At 37.5% G+C, this 17,088-nt stretch overlaps 1 protein-coding gene across 2 annotated transcripts; it reads left to right on the top strand.

Moving 5' to 3' along the window:
• The first annotated feature begins 1,336 nt into the window (after nucleotides 1-1,336).
• On the top strand, nucleotides 1,337-16,210 carry LOC147398998 (uncharacterized). 2 transcript variants are annotated; one of them, XM_086448369.1, is made up of 14 exons: nucleotides 1,337-4,418; nucleotides 4,504-4,632; nucleotides 4,733-4,924; nucleotides 5,045-5,097; nucleotides 5,197-5,738; nucleotides 5,834-6,055; nucleotides 7,284-7,397; nucleotides 11,619-11,815; nucleotides 11,920-12,135; nucleotides 12,323-12,598; nucleotides 12,712-12,859; nucleotides 12,962-13,095; nucleotides 15,299-15,385; nucleotides 15,464-16,210. In XM_086448369.1, the coding sequence occupies exons 1-14, from the start codon at nucleotides 1,719-1,721 to the stop codon at nucleotides 15,548-15,550; spliced, it is 5,097 nt and encodes a 1,698-aa protein (XP_086304495.1). In that variant the 5' UTR covers nucleotides 1,337-1,718; the 3' UTR covers nucleotides 15,551-16,210. The 2 variants fall into 2 exon arrangements, with proteins under 2 accessions (XP_086304495.1, XP_086304496.1); XM_086448370.1 differs by having other exon boundaries at nucleotides 1,338-4,418; nucleotides 7,299-7,397.
• Nucleotides 16,211-17,088: the final 878 nt, after the last annotated feature.

The raw sequence follows: 17,088 nt of genomic DNA, 5'->3' as shown, positions 1-17,088 counted from the left end.
GTGAAGTTGAACTTATTTTTTCCACTTTAGATTAGGATTTTACTGAGTGAGTTATATGGGTCAAGTCAAGTTACCAATTTAATAAATTCGGATTTATGTTTTTGACACGATTATTACATGGGTCGGGTTTGGGTTGGGTAAATTTCAAGAATACCCTTAATTCAACATGACATGACTCATTGCCACCCCTTACTCCACATTGTGAATATTTTAAATACATTGTTTTCAAACTGATGACAATCCCACTTTGACCTCAATCTTCTTGAATAAGTTAATAACCAAATACTTTCATTGTCAACTCATTAAAAAAAAAAAATCCTTCATTTTTCTCTTGAAAATTAGTCATCTTGGTCTTCAACCTCGATGGTACATTATTATTAATATTATGGGTTGGGATCCGTTGACTCCTAAGAATGACTCATGAAAAAACACATGATTTTAACCTTTTAAGCACAAAATCTAATGGTTTAGATTTATAAATATCTTGATAACACAAATCTCGGAGATTCTTATCCTGAGAATAAATCTCAACCAGTGAGTTTTGCATTTAAAGGATTGGGATTATGTATTTTTTTCATGATCATTCTTAGGAGTCAAGGGATCCTGACTCTATCATTATCTTTTTAATATCATCTTCAATCTATCATTTTCTACTTGGCATTAACTTTTATATAAAATCCTAAATTTGTTTAGCTAGTTATTTATTTATTTTTTCTTTATCCAAATATCCTATTTGATATATATATTTTTTCTTCGTAAAACCAATTATTTTCAAATTCTTCAACCTCTACAGTCCATCATTTTCAACTTAGTCTTAACCCTTTGTGAAAAATCATAAATTTTTCGACAAATTTTTTTATTATTTTCTATTTTTTCAAAAATCCTATCTTGTTAAAAGGTTAAAGATATAGGTTAAAAATTTAAAATGAGGGCACTTAAGTCATTTTCAATGGTCTATTAAAGTAGATTGAAGTCAAGGGAGCATGTCATCAGTGAAAACAGAAGGGATATATCGAATATTTACTTAGAACATGGAGGGCTATGTTGAAGTTAACCCTAATGTAAATAGTTATTAACATTCAATTAAGAATCGTGCTGGACTAACATTAAAATTGACATCGATTCTCACATTGCTGATGTGGAAGTGTGCACATAGCATAGATGCTTTTCTCTCGTGTCTCGATGAATAGTACGTATGATTTAGTATATAATCCACGTCAGCAAGGTGAGAATCGATGTCAATTTTAAATGTTAATTCAGCATTTTTCTTTAATAATTATTTTTTTAATCAAATTTTGTTTCCTTAGTTCCATTAAAAACTCTATTTTACTGCATTTGTTAAGCCCCCCAAACCGCGAGACCGAGAAGGAGTGAGAGAGAGAGAGAGAGGAAAAAGTGGGTTGGTTTGGTCGATTTCGTAATTCTGTATCTCCTCCTTCTTCATCCCCAAAAGCTTAAACATAACAATCTCAATCTCACCCTCTAACCTTTGGTAGGTGAGAGAGAGAGAGAAAGATCGATCAATCGATCGCCATTGAAGCAAAAACCAAGACTTCTTCACCATCACATTTCTTCATATCTCATTCTGTGTCTCCGCAATCTGTCTCTTTCTTTATTCAATCGAAGAAGTAAGTCTCGATTTCAATCTATCTCTCTATGTTAATCATGCAGAGAGAACTCAATTAGAATCAAACTGTTCTCTTGTTCATCGATCATTGATGGGGCACAAGAAGCGAAACCCTCAAACTCGCTCCAAACCTTCACTTCCTCCTCCTCCTCCTCCCTCCCCTCCTTCTTCTTCTGCTACTGAGGCGATCCCTATCGACGTTACCAATGATTTCGGCTCAAATGAAGATGAGAGGTCTCAGAATCTTGGTCCTTCTAATGATCTCCATCAAGAACAGAGTACGATCGAAGCTACATCTGCAATCCAATCGGACTCTTCTGTTTCTTCTTCGATCAAGGTGGAATGCGAGCGTGCCCTAACTTCTCTACGAAGAGGAAACCACAATAAAGCCCTAAGACTCATGAAGGAGTCGTGTATCCGCCATGAGAACTCCGCGCTTCTCCACCGTGTCCAAGGTACTATCTTTGTTAAGGTTGCTTCTTTAATTGAAGACCCTAATGTGAAACAAAGACACGTTAAGAACGCAATCGAGTCTGCTAGAAGAGCAGTCTCGTTGTCTCCGAACTCGATCGAGTTCTCTCACTTTTACGCGAATCTATTATATGAATCCTCGACTGATAACAAGGGGTACGAGGAGGTTGTGCAAGAGTGCGAGCGGGCACTCTCGGTTTTGAACCCGATTGACCCAGCGAAGGAGAGCTTGCAGGATGAAAGTCAGCTAAAGTTGTCTACACCTGAAGTAAGGATTACACATGTTCAGCAAGAGCTTCGTTCCCTTATTCAGAAATCAAATATTGCATCGATTTCGACTTGGATGAAGAATCTTGGGACTGGGACTGGTGAGGAGAAGTTTCGATTGATACCAATGCGACGAATATCAGAAGATCCCATGGAAGTTAGGCTTGTCCAAGCGAAGCGGCCTAATGAGATCAAGAAGGCGACGAAGACACCCGAAGAGAGAAGAAAAGAGATCGAGGTTAGGGTTGCTGCTGCAAGGCTGTTGCAGCAGAAATCTGATTCACCTCAGTCACAGAATGACGAGGATAGGGGGTCTGAGTCGTCATCGGGGGGCCACCGATTGGGTGAGCGTCGTAAATATGCCCATTTAAGAAAGATAGCATCTTCTGCGGAGAGGATGGATAGGGTTCGATCGTATTGGAATTCTATGAGTCTTGAAAAGAAGCAAAATTTGCTTGAAGTGAGTGTTCATGATCTGAGGGCTCACTTTAGTTCAGCTAAGGATGGTTTCGCGATGGAGGTTTTATTGGAAGCTCTATCATTTGCCGAGGCCAATAAGACGTGGAGATTCTGGGTGTGCTGTCGCTGCAATGAGAAATTTACGGATAGTGAATCACATATGCATCATGTTGTCAGGGAACATATGGGGAATCTCCCTCCGAATTTGCAATTGGTCTTGCCTCAAGAAGTAGATAATGATTGGGTTGAGATGCTTCTCAATGGTTTGTGGAAACCAGTGGATGCGTCCGCTGCGGTAAAAATGCTTGAAGATCGGTCGAAATGCCACTCTCCCATGCTTATTGATGGTTCGGAGAGTAAGGAGGACTGCCTTAGTAACACTTGGTGTTCTAAAGATACTTGGGATTCTTCCCCCGGTGAGGTGAAGGTGCGACCATCTGATGAAGAGTCCAAGGTGGAGGAGATTTGCAATGGAAGTCTTGAGGAAAGTAGAAATAATGACGAAAATTCAAACTTTGAATTAATGGAATATTCCCTTGCACAGAATTGGCCGCTATCCGATGATTCCGAGCGTGCGAAACTCCTTGAGAGAATCCATGGAATTTTTCAATTGCTTCTGAGACATAAATACCTCGCTGCCAGCCAGTTAAACAAGGTGTTACAGTATACGATGGATGAGCTCCAAGTTCTTGCTCCCGGTACATGGCTTCTGAACCATGGTTTGGACCAAACACCTCTCTGCATTTGCTTCTTGGGAGCTTCACAACTTAGAAAAGTCCTCAAATTCTTGCAGGAGCTTTCTCATTCTTGTGGGTTAGGCAGATATCCTGAGAAAAATAGCACTACGGATGAGACCCAAAGTGGGAATCAAGATTTTGAAATTAAAGAGAGGATAATTCTAACGGGTGATTCATCATTTCTCCTTTTGGATGAGTGTTTATTGCATGGTGAAGTTATTCCTGGAAGATACTCTGAGAAGAGTAGCTCCACAGATGCTGCAACATCTGTTATTGTTAGTGATTGTGAAGATATAGCACCTGATTGTGAAGCTCTATTATCTTGGATATTTACCGGTCCTTCGAGTGGGGAACAACTGGCGTCATGGACACGTCTGCGGGAAGAGAAAACACACCGTGCAATGGAAATTCTCCAGATGCTTGAGAAGGAATTTTGCCTCTTACAGAGTTTGTGCGAGAGGAAGTGTGAGCATTTGAGCCATGAGGAAGCTTTGCAGGCGGTGGAGAGTCTTTGTCTTGAAGAACTTAATAAAAGGAAAAATCTCACAAAATTCGTCTCTCGAAGTTACGGGGATGTTCTTCGGAAACGGCAAGAAGAGCTCGTCGAGAGGGATAACGATGTGCCGTTAATTAATAGTCGGCTTGAGAAGGATACCATATCAGATGTTCTTAAAGAGGCCCAATCATTGAATGTTACACAATTTGGATATGAGGAAACTTTATTTGGTGTCACTTCTCGTTTACGTGACTTGGAAAATGGCGAAGATGGTGATTGGGGGATGCACTACCGTCATCATCAAGCAGACACTTGTATAGAAGTAGCAATCCAGAGACAGAAGGAACAGTTATCTGTAGAGGTGGGCTTTGTTTCTGGTTGTATTTAAAACAAAAAGTCAAGACTTGGGTTGGTTCCATTTTTTCTTACTGTGTTTTGTCTTACAGCTCAGCAAAATTGATGCGAGGATCATGAGAAATGTCACTGGAATGCAGCAGTTGGAGCTTAAGCTTGGGCCCTTTTCTTCCCATGATTACCGGGCAATTGTGTTGCCTCTTGTTAAGTCATTCATGAGGGTCTGTACTGATTTTTTTTACTACATCATATTAGTCCACACTGCAAACCTTTATTGGGATGTAAATTTACATGTTCTTGGTGTTAATCCTCCCATTTCAGGCACACTTGGAAGATCTTGTTGACAGAGATGCCACGGAAAAATCCGATGCTGCAAGAGAAGCATTCTTAGCAGAACTTGCACGCGATGCCGAAAAGGGTATAAATAAAGGAGGTGATCATTCAAAGCAGTTGCAAGAGAAGACAAAGGACAAGAAAAAGATCAAGGATTTCAGAAAAACAAAGGACTTAAAGGTTTTAGTGATGTTGGGTCTGGGTTTTTTTTTTTTTTTTTGTTTCTTTTACGAGGACCATTATTTTTCTCATATACAACCAACTTCCATTGTTGGGCTAATGTTTTTTATAGTTTTGCAGGCTACTGGCAGTATTGAGCATCCTCTTCTCTATCAGGAAACTGAAGAACAGGCGTACGTCTTTCTCTCGCTCTCAATCTCTCCATAAAGCTCTCTTTTATGTTCTTGTTTACTAGAGATGGTCCTTATTTGATTTACTTGTGTATTGTGCAGCATTCAGTTTCCTGTTGCATCTGATCCAGATTTCAAGGTTGTAGGTATTGCAAGTGATGAAGATATTATTAAACAAAGAGAGGAGGAATTCAGACGTAACATTGAGCTTGAAGCAGAGGAAAGAAAGTTGGAAGAAACTTTGGAGTATCAAAGGCGAATTGAGAACGAGGCCAAACAGAAGCACCTCGCCGAGCAGCATAAAAAGGCTATTAGTGGAACTATTATGGAGAATATGGCAGAGGGAATGTCTGTTGTTAACTTCAAGCATGGAGACGATCTTCCATCTTTACGTGAGCAGTTGAGACATGGCACGATGCTAAGTTTAGAAGCTGACAATGTCTCCTTTGGTTACCATGAGAAGCCTTATGAACCTTACACTTACGTGGATCCATTGTTAAGGAAAAGTGGTTTCTCCAAAGATTTAGTAGGCACACCTGTAAAGAGTGCCGAGGGAACTGTAGTGCCCAGCAAATCCTCAACCAACTCTGGTACCCAAAAGATTAAAGGAACAAATAATCACTCTATAGGCAAAGTCAAGCAAGGTTAACACATTTTTCACAAATCAACATATTTTAGATGGATATTGTGTTGATATTTATGTGAAAGTTTTTTCCTGAATCATATTTATCTTATGCAGGCTTTGCTAACCAAGGAACTCCAGAAGATGGTGTTTTACCTTCTGACCGATGGACAGGAAGGCAAGGCAAGCGGCCAAACAGCTCTATCAAATTGCTTGAAGGAATTCCTCGACCCTTGCCTTCTGAACTAGAAAACCATTCAGTTAGGAAATTGCCTATTCAGGTTGGCAACAAAGAGCAAGCTAATGCAAGGGACCAGGAGACTCTGCATGGTGGCAGCAGTAAGTGTGCCCATATTTTTGTACTCTCTAATTTATTCGCTCTCTTTTTGTTTCTATTGCTTTAAACCCTTAACGGAGCTTATTCAGCTACTTATTACTTATCCTTTGCGTTACATTGCTAGAATGTTTAAATCCTGGCAAAGCCATGAACCAAGCTGGTACTGCTGAAAGAATTTTCAAGCTAGTTGTAAAAATGCTATGGTGTTTATGAACCACTTGTGAACGAGTTATCTTAGGCTTTGGTTTGTGTACGTCAGTACGTGCATTTGTTGTGTGCACTTATTTTGAAGCTCTTGGAGTTGGACCAACCCTCCTGTGTTCATATTCTCACAGCTGAGACTATGTTATCTGCAGATGACATACACTAAGGGAGCTTCTCTTAAATATGAGCAGTTATTTTCTTTATAGCTAGAGCAAGTACGAGCAGTTATTTCCTTTATAGCTAGAACTAGGGCTGATCTCTAATGTAAATTAACTGTAACTGGGAACTGATTTATTCATCACCATCGTCCTTACATTATTTACTACAACTTCATGTATGTCATTACTGATGTTAATATGTCCATTTTGGACTCCTTTCTTTCCCAGTATCCACCAAATTAACTCCTTAGGTATTATGTTATTTGCTTTACTCAAAGCTTTGATAATATTTTTTATGATCCTCCCAAATCCTAATCATGTTTCTCCATTAAAACTAAGGTGTCAGCTTGCTAAGTTGGTGAGATCTGTGAGTGTTGATGCCAATGCCACAACCTTGGTTCAAAACTCGCCTTTACCCACTAATTACTAAACCACTAATCCACTCGCCTGACAAAGAAAAAAGTGTTTCCACATTGAATTTTAATCTTCTTATGGAATACGTTACTACAAATGTTCTTTGCTATTGAGACTTGAAACAGGTGTTGCTGTATGACACATAGAATAGAAAATCTGTTCTTGGGCCCAGAACCAGTGTTAAGAGGTGCTAGGCCGGATAATTTTGATTTGTGTGCATAACATGGGTATTGTGCAACTCATGAAAAGAAAGAAAAGAAAAGAAAAAGAAATTGAAATGTATGAACTCTTTTTTAGTTTTGATTTTTCGTTGGTACTTAATTGATGTTTGCCTTGCTTCACGCCTTGGTGTTTGAAGATATGCTTCTTTGCATAATGTATTTTGTTTATTTGGTCCCTTAGGGTTGGTATTGCTTTTGGATCATGAAACTAACATGATCATCGTTTTAATTAGTTGATTCGTATTCAGGAGACAGTGGAATAAAGACACTGAGGCAACTGCATGCAGAGGAAGTTGATGAGGAAAGGTTCCAAGCTGACCTTGAAAAAGCCGTACGCCAAAGCCTTGGTAATTCTATGAATCATCTTATCTTAATCCCTTCCCCCTTATGCCACATTTATCTGCTCTTTAGCTTGAGATTTTTATGTAATTTTCCTGGGGTTATTTTTGTGATTGAACTTGAATTGTCAGCTGGCCAAGGTCACACAACCAGATATGTTTGTCTCAGTTTATTCCATTCGTCTCAAAAGAAATCTCTTCTGTCATCATAGCTCCTAAAAATCAAATAACAATTATCGTTTTGTATTGCTAGAGAATGCTACATCACCTTAACAAACTTAAAAAAAGAAAAAGAAGATACATTATATAAATATGGAAGGAAAAGGAGGAAATGGAAAGAGCTTCCAATATACAGTGTTTGACTGTATTTGCCATCTTCAACCAATGAATAGGCAAGTTTATGGAACTTCAATGCCAAGCATATACAATTTTTTTTTTTTTTTTTGTGGGTGGGCAAAGATCCCTTTCCTTTCAAATTTTGCAAGTCTTCAGGGTCTATAGGTAGTATCAGACCCCCAAGTTAATGCGTTCTTTTAAAAGTCTTGTGTCACAAAATAGTGGCATAGGAGGGTGTGGAGCACTTGTGTCATCAGTCAAATCATTCTTCAACAAATATCTTCAGTGAGAAAAAACTCCTTGTCTGGGCTTGGGTAGTGTTGGGTGAATGGTTATCTTGCAAAGTGCCTTTTTAATTTCCCATAATGAATAATATTTTTAGCATATGATCATTCCTGATAGGTGTTTTCCATGAAAGAACAAAAATGAGTCGGATCCATTATATTTTCCACTGGTATACTATAGCTTCTCAAGAACCCTATGATGTCAGATTTGCAGACCAGTTATTGGGGGTGTTCTGGATATTTCTGGAATCACTATTAGACACAATTAGAGCCTTTAACCGGATGGGAAGAGCACAATGGAGGTTGATTCCCTTCGTGTTTTGTTGGACCATTTGAAAGGAGAGAACTAGGAGGATTTTCAGGGATACGGAGTTGCTTGGGGGCTATCCTTGTTGCTGTGGAAGCTCTTTTTTATTGGGAAGCTTCTTTCCCTGAGTGCAAAGGCCTTAGATTTGAAGATCTTGTGTCTAGATTAGGGGAGATTGTTTCCCTTTTCTCTCAAGCTCTGTATCTACATTGAGCTCAATATTACTTGAGCGAGGAATGAATTTATGCCTGCCATGGGCTACAAATGTATTATTCTTTATCGATCTATGATATTGTCATTGAGCTGACTGGACTGCTCCCTTCGTGTGGATTGTAAAACATTGGATCCAAGATCCCTCACCTTGACTTTTTTATTCTCCAATTGGTATAGTGATTTTAAAGTATCTGGATATCTTAGCATTTAGATGTCTTGCAACCAAACTAATTTGTCTTAGCTATTTTTAAGGGCTTTAGATATTCCCAAGGTCAGGTGGTTTCCTACTGTTGAACATTTAAAGGCAGCTTTATGTCTTTAAGTATCTTAGTACAAAGTACTTTCAAGCATAAAAGCTATGAGTCTTAAATTGTTTCTCATTAGTACCTTTGTGGCTTTGATCCTCAAAAGAGTGGGGGCGGTTGACTTGAGTGATTTTAGGCCTATTAGTTTAGTGGGATTGGTGTACAAGATAGATAATCTCCAAGGTGTTGGCAAACAAATTGAAAGAAGTTTTGAAGAAATTAATTGGCCCTGAACAAGGTGCATTCCTTAGGAGAAGACAAATTCTGGATGGTGTTTTAATGGCTAATGAATGTCTAGATTTTAAGATTAAAGATAAGAAGGTGGAGCTAATAGGAAAAATCAATATGCAAAGGTTTATGATCATGTGAGTTGGGATTTTTTGGAGTATATGTTGGGTAGAATGTGATTTGGTTCTAAGTGGATTGGGTGAGTTATGAAGTGTGTAGCTTCGGTTTTTTTTTCTATCTTAGTCAATGGTAGTCCGACAGGGTATTTTAGGACGTCTAGGGGATTGAGACAGGGTGATCCGTTATCCCAATTTGTATTTTTTATAGTGACAGAGGCCTTGGGGAAATTGTTCAAGAGGGGAGTTAAGATAGGGAGGTTATCCAGTTTTAGAGTGAACATTGATGGCCCCTTGATTTCGTACCTGCAATTCACAGATGACACCTTAGTGTTCTTGGATCGTTCTAGAGAACAAGTGAGAGTTCTTCGGGTTTTATTATGCTGCTTTGAAGCAATTTCAGGCTTATATGTCAATTTGCAGAAAAGCAAGTTGTTTGGGGTTGGTGAAGTGTCGAACCTTCCAATTTTAGTAGTTACTTTGGGATGTAGTAGTGATATGCTCCCTTTTTTCTATTTAGGTTTATCTTTAGGGGTTCCGTATTGTAGTAAAAACATCTGGGAGGGAGTTAGCGAGAAGATGGAAAAAAATTGAGTACTTGGAAGGTAAAATATCTCTCTAAAGAGCGTAATGTTATGTTGATAAAAGTATTTTAATGAGTATTCCAATTTACTTCCTATCCTTGTTTTCGTTGCTTAAATTGGTGGAAGTTAAGATTGAAAGACTCATGAATAATTTTTTGTGGAATGATAATAATGGTGGTAGAAAGTATCATTTGGTGAATTGGAAAATAGTTTTCACTCAAAAGAAAAATGGAGGCTTGGGGAATAGAGCATTAAGATTAACAAATAAAGCTCTCCTGGGCAAGTGGCTTTGGAGATTCGGGGAAGAAAGAGACAACTTGTGGAGGAGGGTGGTTCAAGCTAAATATGGAGAGAAGAGGTTTGGTTGGTATAGTGATGAGACTAGAGGAACTTACGGGTGTAGTGTGTGGAGAGGTATACTGAAGGTTGTTGATAAGTTTGATAGGGAGATTAGATTCAAAGTTGGGTTGGGGGATAAGATTAGATTTTGGGAGGATTTTGGGTGTGGAACTTCATCTCTGTCTACTCAATTTCCATCCTTGTACGCTTATTTTTTGAAAAAAAAAAAAAAAAACAACTTAGTAAAGTAGTGTCTGATTCAAGACGACAACACGGGTTCTTGGGATCTGGGATTTAGGAGGAATTTCAATGATTGAGAATTGACGGAGGTTACTTCTCTTCTTGATCTCCTTAATTTGATCAAATTCAGAGAGAATGAGCAGGACAGAAGGGAATGGTTCAAGGCTAAGGATAAGTAGTTCTCTGTCAAGTCTTTCTATTATTGCTTGCTTCCGTTGTGTAAGGTATCTTTCTCTCCATCTATCATTTGGTCCGCTCAAGGTGTTTTTATTTTTATGGCTTGTCTTTTTTAGTAGAATTCTCGCCTTGGATAATTTGATTAGTCGGGGGTGGATTATTCCAACATTTTGCCTTCTTTGTTCGAGGGATGGGGAGTCCAACCACATTTTTATTCATTGTTCCTTCTCCCTGTGTTATTTGGATGTTCTTCTTATCTCGTTTCCAGGTGGATTGAGTTCTTCCTTTATCTTTCTTTGCACTTTTAGAGGGCTGGAGTTTAAATATCTTCTCTTTTAGAAAGAGGTATCTTTGGGCTATCCTTCCTTCTGCTATTGCTTGTAGTCTCTGGAGAGAGTGCAACAATAAGGTATTCCATAGCAAGGAGAGCTCGTCTCACACGGTGGTTTTAGAGATTTTGGGGTTTTTTTTTTTTTTTGGTCAAATATAAGTAAAGATTTTGTGGGAGTGTGCTTCCAAGATTTTGTTTTTAATTGGGAAACCTTTTGTGACTTGTATCCCCCTGCTAGTCGTGTATTTTTTTCCTTTCTTTTTTTTTTTTGTTGGTTTTTCTTGTTTTGTTGTTTGGGGGCTATCTCAGCTTCCTCTTCTCCTTTTCTTCACTATTAAGATTTATATATATATAAAAATAAAAAAAATAAAAAAATTGTTTCTCATTAGCACTTTTTAATACCTAGTGAAACAAGAATTCGGGTTTGACAAAATATTTCAAGGACATTTAATATCACCTGATAATATTCTTGAAAGTTTTAACATGTAATTGGAAGTGATGTTTTACACTTTATTTTCGCCATTCTCATTAATTTATATGCTCTTTTATCAATAAAAAGGATACAATCTCTCATTTATTCTTCTTTCTATATACAAGGGTAGTGTCCCAACCAAGGTGAACATTTAGTAACCATTGGTGCTGCTTTGTGGCCTCATGGTGCAATCATGGATCTACCAAGAGCATCCTTACATTGTTATTTCCCTGTCCATGGAATCATTATGTTATATTGGCAATATCCTGACTCTTGATTTATGTTGCTTTATTTGAAGACACATTTGAAGCTCGGAAAAATTTGCCCAAGGTTACGGGGCCAAGAGTCCTTCCAAATATACTTCCAAAGACAGGCAGTCTTGGGGATGCATCAAATCAAGTCATGGTCCAAAAAATGAATGGAACGGATATGCTTGGGACGGGGCTGCGAAATGAAGTTGGTGAATACAATTGTTTTTTGAATGTGATCATACAGGTTGGCATTCCATAATGTTCTGAGAGTGCAATTCTGCTATATATAATGAATTACTTCATTTTTTCTATAGCCTGAGTGGTTTACTTTTTCATGAGAAAATGCAGTCTTTATGGCATTTACGACGTTTTCGAGATGAGTTCCTGAGAAGGTCAACATCAACTCATGTGCACATTGGGGATCCTTGTGTAATCTGTGCATTATATGATATTTTTTCTGCCCTGAGCATGGCATCTATAGACACACGCAGGGAGGCTGTTGCGCCTACTCGTCTTAGGATTGCTTTAAGCAACTTGTATCCTGATAGTAATTTCTTCCGGGAGGTAAATTCCCAAAACCAGTGGTATTCCTTCTTTCTGATTTCTATTTAGAGTTAAAATTTTCTATCCAATTGTTGCATGGAATACTATCTTCAACCTATGCTTAAACACTAATTCAGACATGGGGATGGTCAAGCAATTTTGTTTTCTTTTCTTGAAATAGATCTGATGCCCTTTGTGCTAATTTCAGGCACAAATGAATGATGCTTCTGAAGTATTGGTAGTCATCTTTGACTGCCTTCATCGGTCATTTACTTCTAGCTTGTCTATTTCTGATACTGAATCAGAAGAAAGTAATTGCTTGGGCTCGTGGGATTGTGCACAAAGTGCTTGTCTCGTACACACTCATTTTGGAATGGACATCTTTGAACGGATGAATTGCTTCACCTGTGGTGTTGAGTCCAGACATCTAAAGTACACATCGTTTTTTCACAACATCAATGCCAGTGCACTTAGAACAATGAAGGCATGTATTCTAAAAAATTGTTGTGTTTCCATAACCTCCCACTGTTTCCTAAGATGAAGTTGAAATTTAAGTTCGCTCATAAGTCTATTCATAACTAATTCCTTTCCTCTCAGGTTATGTGTCCTGATAGCTCTTTTGGCGAGCTGTTGAATCTTGTAGAGATGAATTACCAGTTAGCTTGTGATCAAGAAGCAGGCGGCTGTGGCAAACTCAACCATATTCATCATTTTCTTTCAACTCCGCCACATGTGTTCACAACAGGTAAGTATATGTAGTTGTTGAGGAGACTATATTCTTCTACGTGGTCGAAGTGGTGCTTCCTTTGTTAGAAATCTCTAATTATACCTTGCTTGCATATTGCAGTTCTGGGTTGGCAGAATACCTGTGAGAGTACAGATGACATATTAGCAACATTGGCAGCCCTAACCACTGAGTTAGACATTGGTGTTCTATATCGTGGTCTAGATCCAGGGAAAAAGCATTGCCTGGTTTCAGTGGTAAAATAACCCTCAACCTCACAAGAAGTACTAGCTTTTCACTCCGATATTGATCTTAGGTTTCTTTGTTTGCTGAGATTAACAAATATTGATTTTGTTCTGTCAATTTGTTTGGCAATCTTCACTGGCTCAATTTCCAGATGGGAAGCCTGTAAGAGAAGCTCTTGTGCTTGAATATTCATAGCTCAAAACTGATCGTTATTTGAGTTCTATGATTTAATAATATTTTTACTCTTGTTGATAAAAAAAAATTTCTTACAATTTAAAATTGTTTTTCTTCTTGGTGATTCCTCTTGGTAAGTTCTTGGAAATTCATTATGATAATTGATTCATTTCTGAAGAGCCAACCTAGTCAAGTTTGTAAGACATGAGGAGTGTCGTTCCCGCATCTTACATTCAAACCCCCTTGAACCTACCTTAGCCTCAATGGTACCCATAACTAGGACTTACATTTTACTGCATAGGCTGTTCATGAAAAGGATTATTAGTATTATTATTTTGATAGGTATAGGGGTAGTGGTTAGCGTATGAAGTTGGGTGCAAGGGGGTAAACCTAGGACGTGGTGACAACACTCCACACGTCTTACCATTTAGCTAAGTTGTCACTTCTCCATGGTTAGCATATGGATTTTGTTTGAAGTAAAGAGAATATCAGTATCCCGATACTACTACTCGTCCATATGTATTTGGATAGAATGGTCTGGCCTATTTGATTTATGATGTCTCTTTTTAATTTCTCTATTTTCTCTCAAGATGCTTCCATTACCCAAAACTTCACTGTAAAACTTTGGAATTAATTTGAGGAAGTTAGTTTCTGTAGAAGTTATGTAGAAATTTGTCAATTTAGAGAAGTTTGGAAACATATTGCCAAAAGGACCAAAACATTAGAAAAACACACTGATATACAAGATCTAGAACACACATGATGAAAACATCCACAACTCATTTGTATTGTTTGAATATTTCTCCATTCAAAGAGGACACTCACAAGACTTCACCTATTTGAGTTCAACCATATCAAATAGTTACCCTCTGTGGTTGAGGCCCCACTTCCTTTTATTGAAGATTCTGAAATTTGAAACACCATCAAGACACCAAGTAGAAACAAAGTCTAATAAAGGACATAGAAATGAAAAGTAGTGGATTTACAGGCCTTAATCTGTTTACCCTGAAATGTCACTTGTACATTTCCTGGGCTGATAATTTATATAGGGTTGGGTTCAAGAGCTAATAACGTAGTCAGCGGGATAGCCAACGTGTTTTGTCCTATATGGGCTAGAAGTTTTGGAATGGGCTGATTTTAGTGAGGATGATCATCCTCACAAAAAATCAGCCCACTCTGAAACATCTAACCCCATCAAAAGTCGTTTATAAATTAAAGGTAAAAATTGATGATCCTTCAATTCTTCAACTTGAAAACTGGGGTTAGAAGTTTCAGAATGGGCTTATTTTTTTTTTTTTTGATAAGTATAATATATTGATAAAGGGAGAATAAAGTACAAGGAGGCCGAGGAGGCCTCTCAAAGAGCAATAAAATAAAGGAATGCTAAGACGTCAATGATTACATAAAGAGTTCCATCTAAAAAGAAAGTCATCAAAAGTAATCCCCGCAAACTCTATGTTTTGTTTTGACCAAAGATACGAAAATCCCAAGATTTCCAAGAAACCGCCGTGAGGACTTCTCATCTTATTATTGAACACCCTGTTATTTTATATGAGGATGATCTCACAAAAAAATCATCTCATTACAAATTAACTGTAAAAATTGACCGTCCACGATTCTTCAACTTGTAAACTGAAGTTAGAAGTTTCGGAATGGGCTGATTTTTTGTGAGGATGATCTCTCTTCTAACCCATATAGGAAAAAGTTTTGGTTGCAGAACATTGCCTTATATATATATATATAGATATATATATATATATATATATAGATATATATATATATATATAAAGATTAAACTACCCATGAGGTACACAGACCCACCAGTGGACAATATACACATCGAGGCATCGGAATTGAACGCTCGAAACTGAATTTATCCTAACTATTTCTATCCCTTCCTTGAGCTATGCCCAACATGCTGCTGGTGATTCTGTGTTAGCTTTACATATATTTTAGTGGCAAATCAATTATTTATAACTTGTTGAGTAACTCCTTGTTTACCTCATCATTTTTGGTTTTGATTATTGTTACTTTTGATAGGTGTGTTATTACGGGCAACATTATCACTGCTTTGCCTACAGTCATGAGAATGAATGCTGGATCATGTACGACGACAAAAATGTCAAGGTAACTTTAACCTAGTTGCAATTTTTGATTTCTGGTAAACCTTTATATGGTTTTCATGATCGAATTTAACTCGTCTAGGTAATTGGTGGCTGGGATGATGTTCTTACCATGTGTGAAAGAGGGCATTTACAACCTCAGGTTCTTTTCTTTGAAGCTGCAAATTAGCTTTTTACCTGGAGATCATCTCATTATTTGCTTTTCTGGGATGCTCTACAAGCCTAGTGTGGCTTTGCCGACCATTTATGCATGATGATGTGACCTTGGTTACAATCAACTATTTGATTATGACGACAGTGAGACTTGAAAAGTAATTTTGAAAGAAGTAAAAAAAGTTTTGAAGTGAAATGAAGAGATTTTGTTAGGAGCAATGGCCCTATGGGAGGAACACTTTTGTACTAAAAGAGGTTTTGTTTACAAAGGAGGGCGAATCAGATGATCAAAGAAGGGTTCCTTGCTCTTTTTTCCTTCCTTTTATTATTTTTTTGGCTTTTGTTTTTTGGTTTCTCCCAAAATAAGGTGGCATACTGAAGGAAAGGAAGTAACCATAAATGTTACATGGCATGGATGCACCGAAGGAGCTCATCGTGCTGATTTCTCAATGGTAATGATACTATGGCTGACTGTTGGCAGCAATGCATACAGCTAAATCCTATACAGGGAAGACATGTTCTTTTGGACCCAAATTGTTTTATGTTTCTTCTAGTTCTATAGAGGTCCTGTTCATAGAAAGACGTTATGGCCGTTTGGGCTTTCACAATATTGTAGCGTACAGATAGAATATGCGTTTATGATTATTACATTGGAAAAACTTATTTTTTATTACTCCTTTCAGGTTCTGAAATATTACTTTTAACTATGAACTGCATCATTAATTGCAGTAGGTTGTTTTAATGTGTAAAGTTCTGTTACATCCCAACATCAAGTTTGAAGGAAAGGAGAAAGGGATAAAATGAAAGAAAAATGGGGGAGAAAGTGAAGTGAGGGTGGTAGGTAACAGCAGGATTTAAATAAATAAATAAATAAATAAATAAATAAATATATATATATATATATATATATTTGTAGTTCCCTTCTTCATGACTATGGATTGAATTCATGCAGGAGTTTGTCATTGATATTCATGGTTCATCCCACTTTGAATACGTGGATTTATGTACCATCTCGAGTTAATATTTTCTTTTATAACATTTTTCAAAATTCCCCTCTTACAATTCTTTTTTTTTTTTTTTTTTTCATGTTTTTATGAAATTGAAATTAGTTAGCAGAAAACATCAATGAAATTTATTAAGAGTCAAAACTCAGAATCTTATAAAAATCCATGCTTTGGGTTGGAAAGCCACCTTTAAAAGAAAATTTCTTACCCGATGCGAAGGGCTTTTTGTTTCTTTAAAAAGATTCAGTGGCTTTGATCCGTCCAAGTATCCTATATTTATTATGGAATTAATGGATTCTCAACAGTAAAGATTTATTGAATTAGCAAAAATATTTGGAAAACATGCCAACTTAGGCGATGGAGGACAAGCAAGTTGGTTTTATGTTGGTACCCCATTCATTTGAATTTGATAGAGAAAACTTGGTCTTGATCAACCATTATGCAGTGATGCTAATTATCTCCGTATCATTCCAGTTTAAGATAATACTAGGGCAGATTTTAATATAAGTCGATTAATTGCATGGATCCGTAAAACCATGCACTCAGGTTC

This window comes from Akebia trifoliata, chromosome 7 (assembly GCF_017979445.1).
Source record: "Akebia trifoliata isolate Shusen 1 chromosome 7, ASM1797944v1, whole genome shotgun sequence".
Lineage (NCBI taxonomy): Eukaryota > Viridiplantae > Streptophyta > Magnoliopsida > Ranunculales > Lardizabalaceae > Akebia > Akebia trifoliata.
The sequence above is the reverse complement of the archived record's forward strand: the minus strand, read 5'-3'. Positions and strand labels throughout refer to the sequence as shown.